General features: G+C 47.8%; 3 protein-coding genes across 16 annotated transcripts in view; 2 read left to right on the top strand and 1 right to left on the bottom strand.

Moving 5' to 3' along the window:
• Positions 1–2,902, top strand: part of LOC122373401 (leucine zipper putative tumor suppressor 2-like) — a 44,021-nt gene extending 41,119 nt beyond the window's left edge. For all 5 annotated transcript variants that reach the window (XM_043351407.1, XM_043351405.1, XM_043351406.1 and 2 more), the window contains 4 exons: positions 531–684; positions 1,275–1,447; positions 1,872–2,033; positions 2,345–2,902. In XM_043351407.1, the coding sequence (XP_043207342.1) occupies positions 531–684; positions 1,275–1,447; positions 1,872–2,033; positions 2,345–2,470 (615 nt within the window). In that variant the 3' untranslated portion in view covers positions 2,471–2,902. The remainder of the gene's footprint in view (positions 1–530; positions 685–1,274; positions 1,448–1,871; positions 2,034–2,344) is intronic.
• A 122-nt stretch (positions 2,903–3,024) lies between these two features.
• On the bottom strand, positions 3,025–7,895 carry LOC122373403 (copper homeostasis protein cutC homolog). Its single transcript, XM_043351421.1, has 5 exons — positions 7,883–7,895; positions 5,416–5,571; positions 4,852–5,010; positions 3,765–4,014; positions 3,025–3,218 (listed from the first exon to the last, which is right to left on the bottom strand). The coding sequence occupies exons 2-5, from the start codon at positions 5,509–5,511 to the stop codon at positions 3,181–3,183; spliced, it is 543 nt and encodes a 180-aa protein (XP_043207356.1). The 5' UTR covers positions 5,512–5,571; positions 7,883–7,895; the 3' UTR covers positions 3,025–3,180.
• LOC122373402 (protein NipSnap-like) lies at positions 7,868–20,167 on the top strand. 10 transcript variants are annotated; one of them, XM_043351414.1, is made up of 6 exons: positions 7,868–7,912; positions 15,341–15,442; positions 15,937–16,119; positions 16,466–16,908; positions 18,163–18,333; positions 19,776–20,167. In XM_043351414.1, exons 2-5 carry the CDS (start codon positions 15,387–15,389, stop codon positions 18,309–18,311), a joined length of 831 nt encoding a protein of 276 aa, XP_043207349.1. In that variant the 5' UTR covers positions 7,868–7,912; positions 15,341–15,386; the 3' UTR covers positions 18,312–18,333; positions 19,776–20,167. The 10 variants fall into 10 exon arrangements, with proteins under 10 accessions (XP_043207349.1, XP_043207346.1, XP_043207354.1 ...); XM_043351411.1 differs by lacking the exon at positions 7,868–7,912 and adding an exon at positions 10,085–10,196; XM_043351413.1 differs by lacking the exon at positions 7,868–7,912 and adding an exon at positions 10,475–10,866.
• The last annotated feature ends 446 nt before the right edge of the window (positions 20,168–20,613 follow it).

Here is a 20,613-nt window from a genome sequence, read left to right as displayed (position 1 = left end):
TGCAGCGTGCAATGGGCGGGCAGGGAGAGGGAGAGGTCGGACTTTCCTCCAGGGCCGGGCCGGACCCCGCCTCAACGTAGCAGAGCTCGGCTCCCCGCCTGGAGTTCGTGTCTGATGTGATCTTATCTCTAATTGGCCGATGAATCACACCATGGCTGTGCCTGTGCCTGGTATCGGTGAACTGTGAACTGGGCCGGGACTGGCTTATAAGATATGACTAAGATTAATAATTATATGTGGCCTCAGCCGGGACCGACACGAGACTAGGACTTAAGAGTGACCTGGAATGACCGTGACCTAAGATCGGGACTGACCTGTGACTTGTGGACCATGAGTTGTGACCCGTCTGTGACCGGGACTGGCCCACAGCCTGTGACCCTCGACACATGTGACTGGGACTGACCTATAACCTGGATTGGCCTGGGTGACCCCTAGCCCGTTTGTGACTGGGACTGACCCGATGACCCGTCTGTGACTGTGACCCATAACCCGTCTGTGACCGGGACTAACCTGGTGATGTGACCCGGCAGCTGCAGCAGGAGAAGCGGAAGCTGCGACAGGAGATGGACGAGCTGAGGAGGGATAAGGAGCAGCAGGCGCGGCAGAACCAGGAGCTGAAGCAGGAGCTGGGCGCGCTCCGCTCACAGCTGGAGGACACAGAGTGGGGACTCTGTCAGAAGTCAGGTCAGTACGAGTGGGGGCTGTGTCAGAAGTCAGGTTAGTTGTGGTGGGGACTCAATGAGACTGGGGACTCTGTCAGAAGTCAGGTCAGTACGAGTTTGGACTCTTGTGGGACTACGACATGGGACATCGGTTGGGGGCTGTCAAAATTAAAATGAGTGTAATGTAAGGGCTCGTTATAGGACACCGCGTGCCCCGGCCAAAGTAGGACTGAGTCGAGCTAGGACAAGTTGCAATATGACGGACAAAGTTAGACAGGCATTGCAGAATAGGACACTTTGGTGGAACACTCGAAAGACGGAACAGGTTGGGTCGTGATAAAATGGGTTTCAACAGACAGGACGGATTGGACTTCGAGACAGTCAAACACAGAAAGAAAAATAATAGATATATCGTGACAGCCAGATACCGTTTGCGCCCTGGATAGGTCACGAGCTGCAAAAACACCACCACCTGCAGCTTTGGTGATAATCACATGATTTGTGTAACATTCCCCTTGACTTCCATGACTCCCGGCTCACGCGCTCATGATCCTTACGCCCTTGGCGCTGATATTACCACCTCTGACAGCCTCACTTCACCACTCCCCCCAGGTGAAATATCGCTGCTCAAGTCCCAGCTGAAAGACTGCCAGGGCGACCAGACGACGCGGAACCACGAGCTGCTGCACATCCGTGCTCAGGTGCGGGAGTACGCCGCTCAGCTGGAGACGAAGGAGGTGGATAACAAGCGGCTGCAGGCCGAGACGCAGACCCTCCGGGAACAGGTGAGACCGAGTGCCGAACGATAACGGGCGTGTCAGAGTGCGCCGATCAGTCAGCTGCTACACATCCCTTCTGATGTGACGACTTATGGTGAACAGGGAAACGGCTCATTTCCCTGAAGGGGCGGCTGAATCACTAGGTACTTCACAGAGTAACGGCTGAAGGTTGACAGATTAGGTAGCGTTTTTAGTGATCGCTGGTGGGTCAGGTATCCTTCTGGGAAGAAAGGTCAGTCGGTTAGGTAATCCCTCCGAGTGACCGCTAACCGATCAGGTTTCTCCTGACTCTGGAGTGAAGGCTAGCTGGCCAATGACCAGATATTCCATAGACGAAACTTTTAACCGGTCGGGTGGCCTGGAATCACGATTCACGAATCACGGTATCACCTGGAATCACGACTGACGACTGACCGATTACGTTCCTCAGGCGCTGGACCGGCGGTCGGGTGAGACCAGCGTGGTGATTGCGCAGCTACAGCGCGAGATGGAGCGGCTCAAGTCCGAGCTCAGCTTCACCCAGGAGCAGGCGCAGGAGCAGAAGGAGGCCTTCGAGGAGGAGAGGCTCCACTGGCTCGACGAAAAACAAAAGGTAAGAGACGGACGAATTGTTAAAGTATCCATCCTGTTTGGATATAAATCGGATCGGTGGATGAGTGCCGAATGATTTATATTCATACCAAAATAGTAAAACGGAAAAAAATATCCGGACTCACAGCGTAATCATGTGTGATGCATTTCCAATTTCCACGCTTCTCGTTGTATACAGTTGAGTCGACACACTGCTGTGTTTGAAAAAAAAAAAACGCCGCCCTAGTTACTGGTCTCAGAATGAAAATGCTTCAGAGTGCTGACTTACCTAGCTTATCAGCAAGTCCTAACGCGCCTGCACCGCTCCCACAGGTGGTGAACTATCAGAAGCAGCTGCAGCTCAACTACATGGAGATGTACAAGCGCAACAAGAGTCTGGAGCTGGAGCTGAGCAGTCGCGAGAGCAAACTCAACTCATCCGGCGAGTCTCAGTGCTGACCGGGACAGGTGCGCGAGGGCCGCGCCGGGCCAGCGACGCGCGGCGGCCCGGACCGCGGACCCAGTGCCAAATGTTACTTGTTGAACAGTGTGTGTGGCCGAGACGCCAGTGTGAGAGTGTGTGTGTGGGACTGCCGTGCACAAGCCGAAGTCGGCGCCAGTGTGTCAGTCCGTGCGCGTTTTGTGCCGCACCCGTGGCGGCGACGCAAGTAATTCTTAGAGACAGTCTAGTCAGTCTAGTAGGATGGAACTGCAAAGCCGCTGGAGCTCCTATTTATTCCACGTTGACAATACATATGAGAGGAACGTGTCAGGTTTCAGTCGAGTGGAGTAAGTGATTGAGAGTGTCACCTTCGCCGGGTCACACTGAGCATTCGGATTCTTGTAAGAGGAACGACAAGGCGTGTAAAACTGATAGCGGCGATGTGGCCTTTCATTGAAAGTGCGCTAATGAGAACGTTAAAGCCCACGTCGTTACTTGTTCCGTTCAACCTCTACCACGTTGAGATTTTGTGCCGTTTTTTTCATACTTTGTCTTGTCCGAAACATGTGTATGAAATTGTGTGAATATGTATTGAAATATAAAAATGCAACAATGTAACCAGTTACAAGTACGAGTATATATAAATGGTATAAAACCCCGGCCCGTTCACTGTTATTCGCGCCACCAGGTGGTAGAGGCACCCACATTGTATATCACAACGGCGCGGCTATGCGGCGTCCCCCTCCTCGCCAGCCGAAGACAAGGCTGAAAACAACACACAATCACATGAGTCACACATCACGAAGACACATCAGCCTCTACATAACGGGGAGGTTGGTGGAGCAATTGCATGCAAGTATTGGTATTGGTACCAAGCATTGCCCACAGCTAGGATGACTGCAATCGCAACGGACCTCCTGCTGGGCGAAAATAGGAAACTGTAGCTAAGACCGGATGTTTACTCTACAGCTCATCAAATAGGTCAACGTGATTATGTGTTTCATCGGACTGTTTCCAAAGTGTAGCAATGACATCAAAATGAAAATTCCTTTCCCGTCGGATGTTCACTCTGTATGCGGTCTAAATTCCGAATAAAGTGCACCCGTATTATTGTCAATCAAACTTCCGCACTGTGTTTGTTGTACCCGAGTTCCCCGTCTATTAAGGGTATCCGGCCCCCAAACATCCAACCCATCGTCACGCTATGTCAGCCCCGCGTGCGTGTGTGCTGTGTCGCATGTGTTGATATGTGCACAGATACAGTGCACACAATACGCTGGGACATATGCACGCACGACGTCGATTGCTCACCGCGGCGGATGGCGGCGACCTCGTCCGGGTCACACTGCAGCCAGCAGCGCTCGTCACTGGCGGCGCCCATCGACACGCCGGCCGGTACCGCCATCAACGAGCGACGGGGGCCGCGCGCCGACGCGTGCACCTCACTGACGCCTGTCAGAGTGACCAGCTGGGATACGTTCTGGGCGTTTACGCCACCGCCGGGCATCACAGAGAGCCGGCCAGCAGAGAGCGATACCAGCCGGGCGATCAGGGCTGCTCCCTGTAGAGAGAGGGGAGGGTTAGAGGCTAGAGCTGACCAGCAGAGAGCGATACCAGCCGCGCGATCAGGGCTGCTCCCTGCAGAGGGAGGAGAGGGGGTTAGAGCCGGCCAGCCGAGAGCGATACCAGCCGGGCGATCAGGGCTGCTCCCTGTAGAGAGAGGGGAGGGTTAGAGGCTAGAGCTGACCAGCAGAGAGCGATACCAGCCGCGCGATCAGGGCTGCTCCCTGCAGAGGGAGGAGAGGGGGTTAGAGCCGGCCAGCCGAGAGCGATACCAGCCGGGCGATCAGGGCTGCTCCCTGTAGAGGGAGGGGAGGAGAGAGGGTTAGAGTTGCCCGCCAGAGAGGGATACCAGCCGAGCGATCAGGGCTGCTCCCTGCAGAGGGAGGGGAGGGGAGAGGGTTAGAGTTGCCCGCCAGAGAGCGATACCAGCCGCGCGATCAGGGCTGCTCCCTGCAGAGGGAGGAGAGGGGGTTAGAGCCGGCCAGCAGAGAGCGATACCAGCCGGGCGATCAGGGCTGCTCCCTGTAGATAGAGGGGCGAGGAGAGAGGGTTAGAGCCGGCCAGCCGAGAGGGATACCAGCCGGGCGATCAGGGCTGCTCCCTGTAGAGAGACGGGAGGGGAGAGTTGAGAGTCCGGACGATCAGCGCCGCAGGAGGGGCGGGGGTCAGATCTCAGATTCGGCCGGCAAAGACGGTCACCGCTTACCTCTCAGGCCATCAGACCCGATCGCATGATCTAATGACCCTGGAACGCTCTTAAATCATGACTAAAAAGATCCAGTCCAACCGACCAAACCAAATAATGGCTGTACCCATCTGGTCCCGGAACATCAACCTTGGCGGCGGAGGGCGCGAGCCCACTGGTCAGGAGCCGCGTGAAGCCCATCCGGATGACGGTGTCGAGCGCCTCCTCTGGAGAGGCCACGCAGTCGAATGCCCGGTGGAAAGTGCACGGCAGCGGTGCAGCAGCGCTCAACAGCTCCGCGCATTGTTCCTGAACAGGCAACCACCCAGACACGTGGGTAAGAACTCACAGTACTGCTTGCAGAAGGTGTGAAAACACAATATTACAAATACTGATACACGTGTGCCAATGGCATTATCCCAATGTTGTATCCCTGAGGAATATTTTATAGCTTAAATCAAAGAGCTACTATCCACATTTTATGGATGAGACCTGCTATTCACTTATTCAGCATGTAAACATCTACTCAAAATGCCTAGGCCTCAAGACTATTCACATTTCACAATCGTTATAATCTTCTTACCTATAAAATGCTTGCACACTTCTTTAACAAGTAAAACATATCCATTACCTAAATTATGATAGGGATTCTCTGTTCTACCATAACAACAGACATCCTATTCCTAATAGAACTAATGTCAGTAATGTCCATACCTCATTAATTGTCCCAGTTTCTTTGAGGCATCCAAAAACAAAGCCATCAGCTCCATGAGCTTTCATAATATTGATATCTGATATCATCACTAGCATATCATCTTCAGTGTAAACAAAGTCACCCTGACGACATCTTATCAGGACAAACACTGGAATCTGAAAGAAACAGAGTGTGAAACAAAACAGGAAAATGCGTAGAAATTTAAGTAAAAATAGCCATTAAATGTGCAATTGATACTTTGAAGCTAGAATTGATGCAAAAATTCAGATATAAATGGACAGCTATAGGTACTTCTAGTTTCCACATTAGTCTATTGCTTAAAACAGTTTGAATTATCCTGTGTAGTATAAAAATATAATAGGTGTAAAATAGGTAGGTAGTGAACAAATTAAAATGTTCAAGCAAAGCTAAATTGTTTACGAATTAGGCTTAACCCTCGCCGGCCGAGGGGGGGGGGCGGGTGCCGCCCCCCCCATAGGGTTTTTTCGCGATAGCTCCGAACACGCTGGCGATAGAGAGCTGAAACTTGGCATACCTGACCTTTGATCCAAGCCGCATCTTTTGACACCAACCGCATTTTTGGGTCAGGTCAGGTCACTGACCTATGACGTCATAAGTGAACCTCTGCACGGTCTTCAGATGTCGCAACTTCGCAACGCCCTCACTGCCAGAGGAGATGTTACAGGGAAATGAAACTTGCAGGATCTAGTATCCATTATGAGTCCCACAACTTGTATATCTCAGATTTTTCCTAAAGGTCATATGAGGTCAGGTCATTTTCGTGACCTCACCATTATAAGTCAATGGGGAAAAATGAAAACTGCTATTTTGGCGCCGGGAACGATCTCCAACTATCTCAAGCACACAGAATCGTGATTTTATGCACTCCTTGCAAGGTTAGATGCGTCACTTTTGCAATGTTGACCTTTCGTGACGTCATTTATGACGTCATCAAGGTCATATTAGTTTTTCGTCAATAACTCTTGATCAAATTGAGCTAGCGAGTCGGGAAAGCCACCAATGGACTCAGGAAGACCTGCCGAATCGAATGATATGCGACATGACCCCTTTCGACCAACTTCGTGACCTGGGGGTGCTGACCTGACCTTGACCTGAGGTCAACACCCCAAGTTGACCTGACCCGGACAAAAAGTATATCATTCGACGCGCCTGAGCGAGACGAACACGATGCTGCCAAAATCGGCGCTCTGCGGCCGTTTTTTGCGAAGTTATTCACCAAAAACTGAACCGTACCTTGGGGCACTTGACCTGACCTCAGAGGTCACCGGTTGACCTAGGACCTTAAAATCGGGTACCAATCTCTGCGTCTCGTAACGGCGCACACGCTCGTTTTTTCCGCGACGCGCTAGCTCCACCAGGGGCGAAACGGCGAGGGGGGGGGGGTCGTACCCGCCCCCCCCCCCCCTCGGCCGGCGCGTATGTAGAAAACCAATAGGTCCGGCGAGGGTTAAGCATAGAAGATTCAGCATGTGATTTTCTTCTTTGCTTTACACTGCATATTTAAAGTCTCTTAGCCTCACCTTAACATGCTTCTTCACTATCATCAGCATACCGACACTTGGCGTCAACCCACCCTCTGATAAAGCAGCACATAATTCCAACCTGTCAGCACCGCCCCGGGCAGCCAGCAATGCGGAATCCACAGAATCCACGCATATTTCAATTGAACTTTCCCGCATTCTATCTTGCTTGTAAAATCCAGAATCAGAAGCAGCTTGACCTCTCACTCTACGCCTATTCCCCGTCTCCTCGCCCTTGGCCTCGACCTGAAGAGTTGTTTTAGGAGAAAATATGGTGGACCAAGCAGTCAATGGATGGACAAATACAGAATAAACGCCTCTAATTATATTCTTATTAGCTTGATCCAAGGCAGTACATACGCTTGATCATCTTTCGCAAAAATTCACCAGAATTATCAATTAACACATTTCAAATTCACTTAAAATTCACACTGATCTAAGATCTCAGTCGGTGACACACCAGGGAAATAAGCTAAAATTAGAGCGCTCTATTTATTGCTCCCGCTACTTCACCGTCTCCCATAGGGTCCTGTGTTGAGCTGGTGTCGAGGCTCTAAAAATGACGCCGATTTTTGCACCCTTCTCACAAAAACCGCTCGGACCGCCTGGAAACCAATTGTTCCGCTCTAAAAATTTCATGATCGACGGGAAAATGAATGAGGAAAAGATTGGTCCTGAAATAATTCTGAACTCCCTGTAGAACATATCGAAATATGGCTGTAAACTAGGAGCATGTCAAAATCGACAAAACAATACAAATAAACTTACCGGGATTTTTTTATTTTCCATGCATCTGTGTATGAAATCAGTCGGTTTTTCGGAAAGATCATCTTCTGTTTAATAAATAATTCCACAATTACAATCGAGAAAAAAAACATTTCCGCTGTGACAGCAGTTTTGGCATTGTGCCAGTAGTGTGGCGTGCGCGGTGCTGCGTGGTCGTCGGGACGGAGTTGTGAGTGTTTTCGGTGTTTTGAATGGTTGATGGCCATTTGAACCAGCTTCATATTATTTCCTACAAATTTTTGCATCAAATTATTGCTATGAAAGACCATTGAAACCCCTTATCTCTTCATGAAACACGATCATATTCATCGTCGACGAAAATGGCGCGGGACTCCATGTGCATTCCGATCGAAATAAATCGTAAATTAAATAATATTCGATGATAAGTATCATATTCTAGTGACACATTTTCATAAAATAAGGCATAAACTTTGCAAGGAAGTCAACATTGGATAATTGGATTCTTATTTTGCTCACATATCCTTGTAGTAGTCAAATGGCTCAATTGTTAGATTGAGATAGATGTAAGTATATGTTTTGGCTTGATGTTTGCTGTGAAACCACCCAGCCACTTGCTGGTTGAGTGGTTTTCTGATAATTACCTGATAATCATTTCTCCTTTTCCTTAAAAGAAACTAAAATTTCTTTCAAAGTAATCCATTTTAAGGAAAGGCGGCTTACTCATTGGCATTTCATGTTCTTGTTTTGTTATTGCTGGCAGTATTTTGATACAATAATGCAATATGAATTTTTTTTTGCAATAATAAAACCTAAGGCAAACTTAGTTAATGCGTCAATCAAACACCCAACAGAAAGATTGTGAGTCCTTGTGACGTGAAGTAGAATATTCTATGAATGTGTTATATAGAATATGCCAAATATTAAATTAATTATTATTTGATACTGATAGCTGAGCAGGTGAATTATGCCACAATATAATTTCATTTTCTGGTTTTGAAATAGCCGGCAGTATTTTACTTCAACAAATGTAATATACCTACGTGGAATACATGTTGTTATGTTACCTATGTTAAAAGTTGAATAACAGCCAACAGAAGGAGCTGTTTCAGCAGATAATGTTTGTACCTTATGCATTACCTTTCTTTTCTGCAGGACCATGCTTCCGCTGGGTGGTCGACATTTGCTTCCTGAAGAAGTTGAGCAATATGAAGACCACCAGATGAGGTGTCTGCAGTTAATGTGGAACTCCGCAGACTACAAGTGTTATGCCAACCACAACCAAAGTGCTGTGATCATGGAGGCATGAACCTCATGACAACACTTCAGATTTGCAGTTGAACCAAAGTGTGATTCAAACCACCTGTGGCATCTCACTCAATGTGTGAACAGTGTGATTATTGTGCAGTGTTCAGCTGCAACTAAGACATTTATTAGTGACTTGTTTTGCAATTAGCCATCAAAAGCATTTTTGGGCTGGCTGCTGTAATTTGTTGTGCACTGCGCAATAGTGGTAGTGTTTTGTCACTTGTCAAGTTGTCAGTTGTGCATGTTGCATGTTTCTCTTCCCTCGGCCCTCATTATCAGTTAAGTGGTGAATTGGCATCACTCAGTCTCCCCAGATCTCCATTGACTGTCTGTCAACCACCTAACTTGAGATGGTATTTGCTAATAGTGTCAGAAAAGAAGTGATTGTAGACATTTTTAGGAATATGAGCTCCGTTTCATGCGTGTTCCAGTGGTCATTTTGTCACATGTCCCATAGTGTAATAAATGGAAACTGTTGTTCCCTTTTGAAGGTACTCGCGGATGCAGAAAGCGTTGGGCCTAATTATTAAACGCACCCTCCTATCAGCGACGCACGAAATCGACAAATATCATCCTTTTTAGAACAGGAGGAAACAAAAACTTGTGAACATAGCTGTACCTACAACAGTGCATAAGGAATTGAAATTCTGGGAGTTTTTGAAATTCGGAGAAACTCAAGTTGTCGACAGGTATGCCCCCTTGCACGTCAAAGACCGCCTAAAAAACAAACGTCTACAAATGAAGGCAGTATTCGTATGTTCGTTGTAATTGCAGCAGCCTAGCAACATGTATTGCGGTCCGATGGCGAATTTCACTCGTGCTCAAAAACTATGCCGGTAACTGCCAATGCACGTAGGTCATAGGTGAGGAGAGGAAGGGTTATGTCATATGTCAACATCATAGAAATGGCTTCATCTGAGCTGTGCCTATTGTACATAATTCAACCAATCTATGCATTTCGTTTCTTGCAATCTACTCATGCTTTCACTCCAGCTTCAGAGTAATCATCCCATATTGTACGTCTTAAGATATTGATTTCTATGGCGGTTTGCAATTACTAGCCACGTCTCACCTCAGTTTGGTGGCCCCGCATCGGCCCACTCGGCCGCTCTAAAATTGACTTACGGAGGAGGATGGTGGCTTTTATTTTAGCTTCTCCGCCGACTGCGGGGAGCGCCGTCGCCGAGGTAGGAGCAATAATTAGCTTATGTTTGGGACTAATTTCCACTCTTAATTAACATTTTAATGTTATTTTAATTAATTCATGTTAATCTTTGACGCATTCTCTTTCTATTGATACCATCCACCGGTCTGAGAATTACTGCCTTGCTGCGTAAGGGCCGATAAAAGATCACGCTTTTAGGGGTATCTCTTCAACATGGGGCAGGAGCAATAAATAGAGCACTCTAATTTTAGCTTATTTCCCTGGTGTGTCACCGACTGATCTTGCACTGGCGCGAGTCTCGACGACTTGTTTACTTTACTTTCGAATGACCTTGAAAAATGCTCGACCTAAGCATAAATATAAAAAAGAAAAAAGAGGATTATGCTTTTGAGATAAAATGTACTTCAATTTAAATTAACGAAAAAACATCTAGAATAGACTGGAATAGACCTAAAATTTAGTTTTAGAGGTTTTAAATCAATTATCAAATCTGTAGACAGTAATTGCGCATATGTTTCAAAAAAGAGAAAATTTCTAGGAAAGTTTTATGTTCAATTACTAGATAAGACAGCGAATTCAAGCGAACTAGCGAAGAATTGGAAGTGGTTGCTAGGTAACCTGCTTGCTGATTGAATATTGGGTCGGTCATTGGACTACTATCTTCAGGCAATACAGAAAGAAAACATGTTGAGGTATGCGGTTTGCAAGAAGTGTAAGCGCTGCTTGCTAAAAAAAAACTTTCATTTGACTTTGAGGACCCTCGCGGACGGGTGCGTTTTGGAATGGTTTTGCTGGTGTTCTCTTCCATCTCTTCGTTGTTATGAACATGTATCGTCAATTTCAATATGTTTTTAAAGCATAACGAAGCCTGTGCAATGTCAGTAGACTATAGACAAGTAAAGCTGTCGTGGGGCTGTCGACTAGCCACTAGGGCTGTAGCCCGTCGCGGGAGCAAAAAAAAAAAATCAAAAGGGCTGTCGTGGGTTAATAAACACCACAATTGGCGCTACAGCGGGGCAAATGTCATTTATGGGTTGTTCAGAGGATACCTGGGCCCTGTTTAAGGTGCTGCACCACAGTGTGATGCGTACCAGTGTATTGGGTTTCCGTGGAAACATCAACAACCTCAACCTCGGTCACTCGCAATGCTGAAGCATCATGGTGAATTAGTAGCAAACGTTGCACCAATGCTGTAGCGCAGCAGAGCACTCTGTTAGTCTGTAGCGGCATACCAAGAAAGAGGGCCCTGCAATTTAGGTGCATAGTTAAATATGGTTTAATGAATTTTGATAAATATATTAATTGGGAGAGATAGATAAATGATGTGCATAAATGTTACAGAAAGAAAACAAGTAGACTAGGTATACACTCCAGACTTGGCAAAAATACAGGCCATGCTGATGAATATCTGGCAAAGTGGTGGGATCACAGCAAAAATGTTGGCATGTCCAATTCCATTGTAAGTTCTCATGTGCCAAGTTGAGTGCATGGTGGCTGCAGAATTTATTGGCAAATTGGTCAATCTAGCAGGAGAATTTGCAGAAAGATATTTGTGAATCTAATGCTGGCAGTCAAGAGCTTTTTCCCATTAAGGGCTCACTCACTGAGTGAGTTCCAACAAACCAAATAAACAATTGTAGGACAAAATTGGTTTCATACAGCATTCCATTTATGATGCCTTAACCCGCGCGGGGCTGGGGGGTAAATTTTACCCCCCCTCGCGAATTTTTGCAATATCTCAAAAACGGCGGCGCGCAGCGCCGCCAAACTTTCAGTACCTTTTCTTACATCAATTTGACACGTTCCCTGAAAATTTGAGCGAAATCTGTCGGAAATTTTTTGAGATATTGACGTTTTAGTGACGTCATGTTCGCCATTTTCGCCTCAAAAACGGCAAAAGTTCAAACGCCGCTAACATCTTCATTTTTAAAGGAATCAAGACGTAACAAAAAAGGATATACGTAATTTTACTTTGTCTATCAAATGGCTATCTCGGTTTTTTGAAAATTTTGGATTTTGGCCCAAATTTTTTCAAAAAACTGACTTTTTTGGAAAAATAGCTATAAAATCCAAAATTTTGAGTGTATCGAAAAAAACCGGAATATATGTCAGAGAAGTGGTCTATGTGCACCTACATACCAAGTTTTAGAAGAATCGGTTCAAAAATGTGGGAGTTATTCAAAATTGTATGACGTCACGACACACAAAATTTTTGAAAAATGACTTTTTTTTGGAAGTTCTAGACCTCGTACGGAAACAAAAGTAGCACCATTCGATTCGCCGTGAAAAACTGCATCAGATAGACACCTTTTTAGGCCTTAACAACCAACTTCAAAATTTGACCTCACTTGACCTGACCTTGACCTGACCTCGACCTGAAATTCATCCAGAGGTGGTCCATATCACTTATTGAGTGTGCCTATTGAATTCTATGAGTAAAATGACCCATAAAACATGTGTCGCACATGCCCTTTTCTATATTTTGTTTTTGGTGACCTGACCTGACCTGACCTTGACCTTGACCTCTGAATGATATTGTATGCAACGAATATTGTCTTGGTAGCCTAAGAACACGTTTTGGGCGATTAGTCTCAGTCCATGACTCCATTCTTCGGCAACTACGGTGCAAGGCCGATACTGTAGGAACTTGCAATTTGTACCCTTGACCTGACCTTGACCTCGACCTCAAACTTAAAATTAAGTACATGTTTTTAGCTGTTCGTGATGAGATCTTTCGATTGACGTTTGAATTTTCCAAATCGGACCATTAGTTCGGGAGATAACAGGGGGGGGGGTAAAATTTACCCCCCCCCCCCCCAGCCCCGCGCGTTCGGCTGGAGACCCCAGCCCCGCGCGGGTTAAAGCATTGCATGAATAAAAATACATTACACAAAGTAAATAATTGCTAAACAGATCATTTGTCTAAACAGATCATGTGTATATCTGTTTGCATCAACTTGTGATATTGCATTGTCATGAGCTTACATTTAATTTTACAGATAATAAACAGAGCAAAGCATTGCTAATAAATCTGTCAAGCATAAACTGTAAACACTGTAGGGCTAGGAAATGCAGCTTTTAGGTAGATATCTCAACAACAAGCAGGTACAAGCCATCAGAGCCCAGAGGACCATGTATAAATACTGAGGAGTGGCATGGTGGTGTGTGTGCAGTAATAGGCTATTACATAAATTATTTACTTTATTATAACATGTTAATTACTCATGTGAATCATCCTACACATCACTCATCATACACAATGATGAGTGCAATAACATGTATCTTATGGAGGGAATCAGGGGTGCTGGCAGCTGGGGCATATAACAGTGATTTGATGGGTGGTAAATGTAGCAGATTATGACATCCTGTCAAACTCTGAAAACAGCTATAAAATGAGCTAATCTTGTAAACTGACTCAGAGCTGGGAACCTAGGTTTCTAAAATATTCCTAAGTGGAGAATAAAGTTATTCACTTATGGTTTTATAGGTATACGGTTTAATGGTTTACAGTTTATTTTATGCTTTACTGGTTTTAACCCTCGCCGGACCGATTGGTTTTCTACATACGCGCCGGCCGAGGGTGGGGGCGTGGGGGAGTACGACCGCCCTCGCCGTTTCGCCCCTGATGGAACAAGAGCGTCGCGGAAAAAAGGACCGTGTGTGCCGTTTCGAGGCGAAGCGACTGGTACCCGATTTTGAGGTCTCAGGTCAACTGGGGACCTCTGAGGTCAGGTCAAGTGGCCAAAGGTACGGGTTCGGTTTTGGCAAATAACTTCGCATCAAACGGCCGCAGAGCTGCGATTTTGTCATCATCGTGTTGTGTTCGCCTCGCTTAGGCGTGTCGAATGTTTTTTTTTTTGGTGAGGTCAACTTCAGGTGTTGACCTCCGGTCACAGTCAGGTCAGAGCCCCCCAGGTCACCAAGTTAGTCGGAGGAGGTCATATCGCAAATAATTCGATTCTGCAGGTCTTTCCGAGTTCTCTGGTAGCTTTCCCGACTCGCTAGCTCAATTTGATCAGGAGCTCTTTACCAAAAACTTATGACCCAAGTGACATCATAAATGACGTCACGCAAGGTCAACAATGCAAAAGGGAAGCACTTGCAATGAGTGCACGAAACCACGATTCTATGTGGTTGAGCTGAATGTAGATCGTTCCCGGCGCCAAAATAGCAGTTTTCATTTTTTCCCTATTGACTTATAATGGTGAGGTCACATGACTGACCTGACCTCATGTGACCTTATGGAAAAATCCGAGATGTTCAAGCTGTGAGACCTCTGGAGAATACTAGGTCCTGTAAGTTTCATCTCCCTGTGAAAGCTTCTCTGGCACTGAGGGCGTTGCGAACTTGCGACATCTGAAGTCTGAAGACAGTGCAGAGGTTCGCTCATGACGTCATAGGTCAGTGACCTGAGCTGGCCTGAAAATGCGGTTGATGTCAAAAGATCTGGCTTGAATCAAAGGTCAGATATGCCAAGCTTTAGCTCTCTATCGCCAGTGTGTCCAGAGCTATCGCGATAAACCCTGGGGGGGGGGGAGCGGCACCCGCCCCCCCCCCTTCGGCCGGCGAGGGTTTAAAATAAATGCTTTTAATGCCTTCGATGGCAATTGGGTGTGCATCATGCTGTTCTTTTTATCGAGGGAAAGGTCCACTTCACTTATTTTCATTTACATCTCAGCTCACCACCAAATGCCAATCCAACTATGCCATGCAAATTGTCAATGTGGGCGCAAAATGACCTCGCAGTCGGCGCGCCCCTAACCCCAACAAACAAACAAATTTTCAATGCTGTAAGAAGTGTGTTGACCGTGTTGACGTAACACAATTTAAAACAGGGGAGAGTCACTGGGCAAAAGAATTGGTTTCTTGGCTGGAAATGGAGTGAAAACGATATGATAAATGGATGTCGGTGAATATTGGTAGCTTGAAGGTATCACGATCGATAACTACAGGACAGTACTTCGAAAACACGATATAACAAATGGCTATCGGTGAATATTGGTAGCTTGAATGTATCACGATTCACGATCGATAACTGCTGGATGGTAATTCGAAAGCAGTAATAGTGATACACTTGGTGTGAACTAATAGCAGCATTATTCCTGTGCAGTGTGCATTCCTAAAATCGCCATTTTATCGCTGACGGTCGCTGATGCTTATTTTCAGGGTTTGGTTGGGCAAAGCAATAATTCAGCACACTGAGTGAATAGCCATGCTGCTGTCGCGCCTTCCCAGCCAGCACCGTCTGGTGTCCTCTCTGGGACTCAGGTGAGCAGGAGTACTGACTGGCACGATTTTAATAGCAGTTGTCACCATACCATTGTCAGTGCTCAGTGACAAGACATGTATCACATTCTGTTCGGTCGTACTCTTAGCCATGCGTGTAGGCGAGGTGTACGATGTAGATCATCTTGAGATTTAACGATGTGGTCTGGAGGGTCGTTCGATTTTCAGTTCGCGATTTTCAGTTCGTTCACGAGTTGATGGTGGATATATGTTTAACGCCATGTCCTGGTAAATTGTGGCTGCACAAAACTTCTTTTGTTATTTTATGTCATGAAAAGTTTCATTTTTCAGGTGGTCGTTTAGTTCATGGGTGGTGTTTCATATTATTCAGGCTTTCTATCTTTCGAATAAACCAAAGTGTCATGGGTACAGATTACGTGTTCAATGGCTTCTTTTATATCTCCTTTTACTCTTAAACACTCAAATTACCGGCCCCTCGGCACTCGTCAGTCGTTACAACCCCTCCACTACGACAGACTGCTGAGCACGTCGCCCTCCTGTGGCTCCGAGTCGGACGGCTGGCTCAGCAAGCTGCTCGTCAGGAAGATCGAGCCTACCAAGGAATCCCACTCTCGCATGCTCTCCGACAAGGAGGTCATCTACGAGCTGCAGACGCACAACGTCCGCTGTGGCGAGATGGACAAATACATCGACAACTAGTGAGTGAAGAGCACTCCGGCGAGGTCTTGGTGCTAATGTTGGTGGATTTTTTTTTTTTTTTGTCACAAATGTCATTGTTTTGGTAAAAAGAGTGTTTGTTCGTACAGTCGCTTAAAGTCTGTGGTAAATATTTTTACTGCTGCTATTCTTCCATACCGTTTTTTTTTTTTTTGCTTATGCAAGTTACGATTTCACTGTTATCGGTGGTGTGCATGCTGGCCCCGGTTTTTGTGTCTCCCCGTCTCTGCCGACCCCCGGTCTCCGCTCTCCCTCCCGGTCCTCTCTGGCCCCCGGTCTCTGCTCACCCCCGGAACTTCCCTGACCGTCCCCGTCCGCCGCCGACAGCGGCCGCTACCACGGCGAGGTGGCCGAGCGGACGGCCGCCGGCCAGCTGGCCCAGGAGCTGGTCGGCAGCTGGGAGGTCACCGTGGGCGACCAGGACCAGTGCATCCACCTGTGGAAGTACAACGGCGGCTACAAGGCCGTCGACGACGCGCGTAACGCGCACATCGACGACAAGAGTCTGGCGGCGCTGGTGAAGGAGCGTGGCACGCTACTGCGCGCGCGCCACTCGCAGTACCTGTTGGCGTTCAGCTTCTGGCCGGCGCCGGCGCCGCGGTCCGGCAAGCACCTGTACGAGATCCGTAGCTACCTGCTCAAGCCGGGCACCATGATCGAGTGGGGCAACAACTGGGCACGCGCCATCCACTTCCGCCGAGAGGGAGACGAGGCGTTCGCTGGCTTCTTCTCGCAGGTCGGCCGGCTGTACAACGTACATCACTTGTGGTGTAAGTACCGGGTACCGAGTACCGAGTACAAAGTACCGCCGCCGAGTATAGGGTGGTCCAGCATGGGTGTGCCGTGGGAACGCGTGTGTGCAGAGGCCAATCCGGGGCTTCTCCCCGGTTCGGCTACCGTAGAATTGCCTGTCCAGCCTTTATTCCAACGACCGGAATTATTTTCATAAGAGTAAATCATACTGTTTACCTGTAAATATTCATGTGACCCATTTGATGCCCGTATATTTTTATACAGTCCGTTGAAAATGCCATTCTATCTCTGATTTTTTTTTTTTTTTGCTGACTACGACTCAGCTCACCAATTAATAAGGAACCCAAACAATCCCGATATTTATATTAACCAGTAATTCCATTCATTCTGAGGCATCTGATTCACCCGTGTCTGGTGGCTTTTGATAAATGTGTTAGTAACACTGCGATCCATTGTGGTTTCTTTACACTCTGATATGCTTTGGGGCCTTGCCATTTGTCCGTGATTTCATTCTGTTGATGTATTTCAACTGCTTGTTTCTTGTTCGTTACATTTTCTTGTATGTATTAGTCTTTTTTTCTGATTCCACAACCTCACACTTTCCTTTTCAATTATGATCTGCTTTGCCTGTTGGCTGCGAAAGCAAAATGCGTTCTTGCACAATGCACATCGTTAGACATCCCAATATCCCATGCATTTCAAGATGAAGGCCTCCAAATGAGACTCCGTTCCCGCTCTGTCGGTGTCCCTGGCCTCCTCCCTTCACCCGTCCCCCTAAGGCCTTGGATTACGGTGCCTTGACATGCCGTTCAAAACATCGCTGGATCCAAATTCGTGATTGCTATATAGTCTAGCCCAAGCCCTGACTCTGCTGTACGAACTAACTTCACGTGGTTAATAATTTAAATAAAAAGCTCTTTCAATGCTGACTTGCTTCGTAACGCTGTGAATATTGCGGTTGCCCTGGTTCGCAAAAAGTGTGAATGGCGCAGTTGAATGTTTTCCATTCTAGTTTTGGAATTATTATTTATTGATCGTCTTTTATTCGATTATGGCTATGTTAAACATTTCTGCCATTCCCGATCTCACATTTTTTCTCGTGACCTGACCCTAACACATTATATCAGCGCCTTTGGGTCCTCTCGCGGTGCCTCCCTCCGTCCGTCTATATTTGTGAGTGCCTCTCTGCATCTTGGTGTGGGTAGTCGGTCGCCTCGTGCCCCTGTCCGCCGTCCGCCGACACTAACCTCACCTGTCGGCGGCCGCCGCAGGCTATGACTCGATGGCTCACCGTAAGGAGATCCGTGAGACGGCGTGGCGCAAGCCGGGCTGGGACGAGTGTGTGGCCTACACGGTGCCTCTCATCACCAACTTCCAGAGCCGCATCATCGTGCCCACGCCGTTCTCGCCTACCCGCTAATGGGTATCGGCTGATCCGTCAGGTAGGTAACGAATTGGCAGGTCATGAGTCATAAAACGCTCTTGCCGACCCGCTAGGGGTGTCGGCTGGGGGAAACGTAGGCGGGTATATACCTAATGCAGCTGCTCATGGTTATAGGTCACTGTTTTCGCCGACTTGATAATAAGTGTCGGCGAATTTGCCAGGCGGGTAAGTTACACAGCTGGTCATGATCATCTATCAATGATTATCAGTCACATGGCACTGCTGTCATCGGATTGGTAGTGGGTGACTAGTGACTACACAGCGGCCAGAGGCACGTAAAACAGGTGATGCAGCAAAGGACACCGTTATCGCCACCACTTGCCTGAGTAGTGCTTAGAATAATACATTTGTTTTGTGGAATGTTGATAAAGGTCATCGGCCATAGCACACGTTATTTGGCGCCTTCTCACCACTTAGAGGTAATACGAAGGACGCCGTTTTCTCCTGACTTGTTGATGGATGCCGATTGAAGATAATTCAGGTATGGGTGCCGAGCGACCTGCCCAGGTCGGTGATGAATTCAAGAGACGGGTCCCTGATGACTCCGTTCTCGACTATTTTTAAATGCTGGCTCATCTGTCAGAGGTGGGTATTGTATGTCGCGGGTGACACGTCAAGAATCAGGTCACCGTGTCAACACAGGTATGTGACGGGTTGGTATGCCCTCTGCCAACTCATCGAAGTGTGCGCTCTCCGAAGGATGAGTTGAAGCCATGGGTATCCGCGCTTTGTGCGTGCTTGGAGTTGTGATCATTTGATTTAGCGTCTGCATTGTCGAATACTTCATATTTATTTAGTTGTTCGTTCGTTTTAGGCATGTAAGCTAACAGTTTGAAGTGCGCTTGATTACTAATTTGTTCAGCGTTTGTGACATTCCAGGAATGTCTATCATTGATTTTCTGATTTACTTACAGCGAGACGAGCGTCGAGTCATCCCTTAAAACGAACACTGATCTCGCGACTTGTCAACTGCTGCACCCTGCCGACCCCGTCTGTCAACTCCCTCCCCCTCCCCGCTCCCGCTCTGCCTGGGTACAACGCCAAGCTTTGCTTATTGTGACAGCGTTTGGCGCAAACTAGAACCGGTGACGCGGACGCCGCATAAGCGCACGGTACCTGCCCCGCCCCACCTTTTATACCCAGTCCTGCCCTGCCGTGCTGTACCCTGTCGTGTCTTCCTCGCCCTGTCCGCTGTCCCACCTGGCCTGTCCTCTGTCCTACCCCGACCTGTCCTCTTTCCTACCCCGACCGGTCCTGTCTCCCTTCCGTCCTCGTTCTGTCCTGGCGTGTCATTCCCTGCGCTGTCATTATATTATCTGTCCTGTGCTGCCCTGGCCTTATCTAGCGTGCCCTTTCCTGATCTTATCTACCCCTCCCTCCTCTGCCCTGCTCTACCCAGTTCTTCCCCGTACTGACCCCCTCCCCCCTATCCGCCGACAGGTTACAACGACCTGCAGCACCGCAAGGAGACCCGAGAGAGCGCCTGGCTGCGGCCCGGCTGGGACGAGTGTGTCGCCCACACCGTCCCCCTCATCGGTGGCATGCAGTCGCGAATCATGTGGGCCAACCCGTTCTCTCCGACCCAGTAGTGGCCGCGGAGGGGGCTCACGTCAGCCGACACGGGACAGAGATCTGCGCCGGTGTCCATTCCGCGCGGGCCGACTGTGCGCGCGCGCCGAGGGCTGTTTTGGAGACGTTTATTGTGCGAGCGAGGGCCGCCCGGGCCCGGAGGTGATTCGGTGACCGCAGTATTGTGGGTTTATGGTCAGTGCTGTGTGTGTAGAAGTGTAACTGATACCTGTCAAAGGAAATAATATAAGCGTGCAATAGTTGCTCGTATGTAAAACGCTCAGCGCATTCAGCGCTTGGTCGAGGTACTGATGTGTTGAGAGTTGAGAAAGTCGATGTGACTTGTAGTCTTTTACCCAGCATATAGCCCAGATACTGAGAATGGTGTTGACGGTCATTTCATCCCTCTAACTCGAAACGCCTCTTAATTATCTACAGATAACCAGTACGACCATTGCGCGGAGTTTGGAGTTTCCGTTCACTGTTGGGGAGCCAGGGACCAGCAGCTGTGTCCGATTTGGGATGGGCGTTGAGCCAGAGGTGAGTACCTACCAAGTAGCTCTTCGCTCGTAGCTTCGACTACCTTGTAACTAGCTCATAAATCCTAGTAGAATCTGGCAAATTTGGTTCCCCATGCTATTATTCGCCTATCAGCTCTCACTCAGATTAAGCCAGACTGTCTAATGAAAATTAAGCCAACCGCCAACCA

This window comes from Amphibalanus amphitrite, unplaced genomic scaffold (genome assembly GCF_019059575.1).
Source record: "Amphibalanus amphitrite isolate SeventyFive unplaced genomic scaffold, NRLGWU_Aamphi_draft 001488F_arrow, whole genome shotgun sequence".
NCBI lineage: Eukaryota > Metazoa > Arthropoda > Thecostraca > Balanomorpha > Balanidae > Amphibalanus > Amphibalanus amphitrite.
This window is presented reverse-complemented; position numbering and strand designations above follow the sequence as displayed.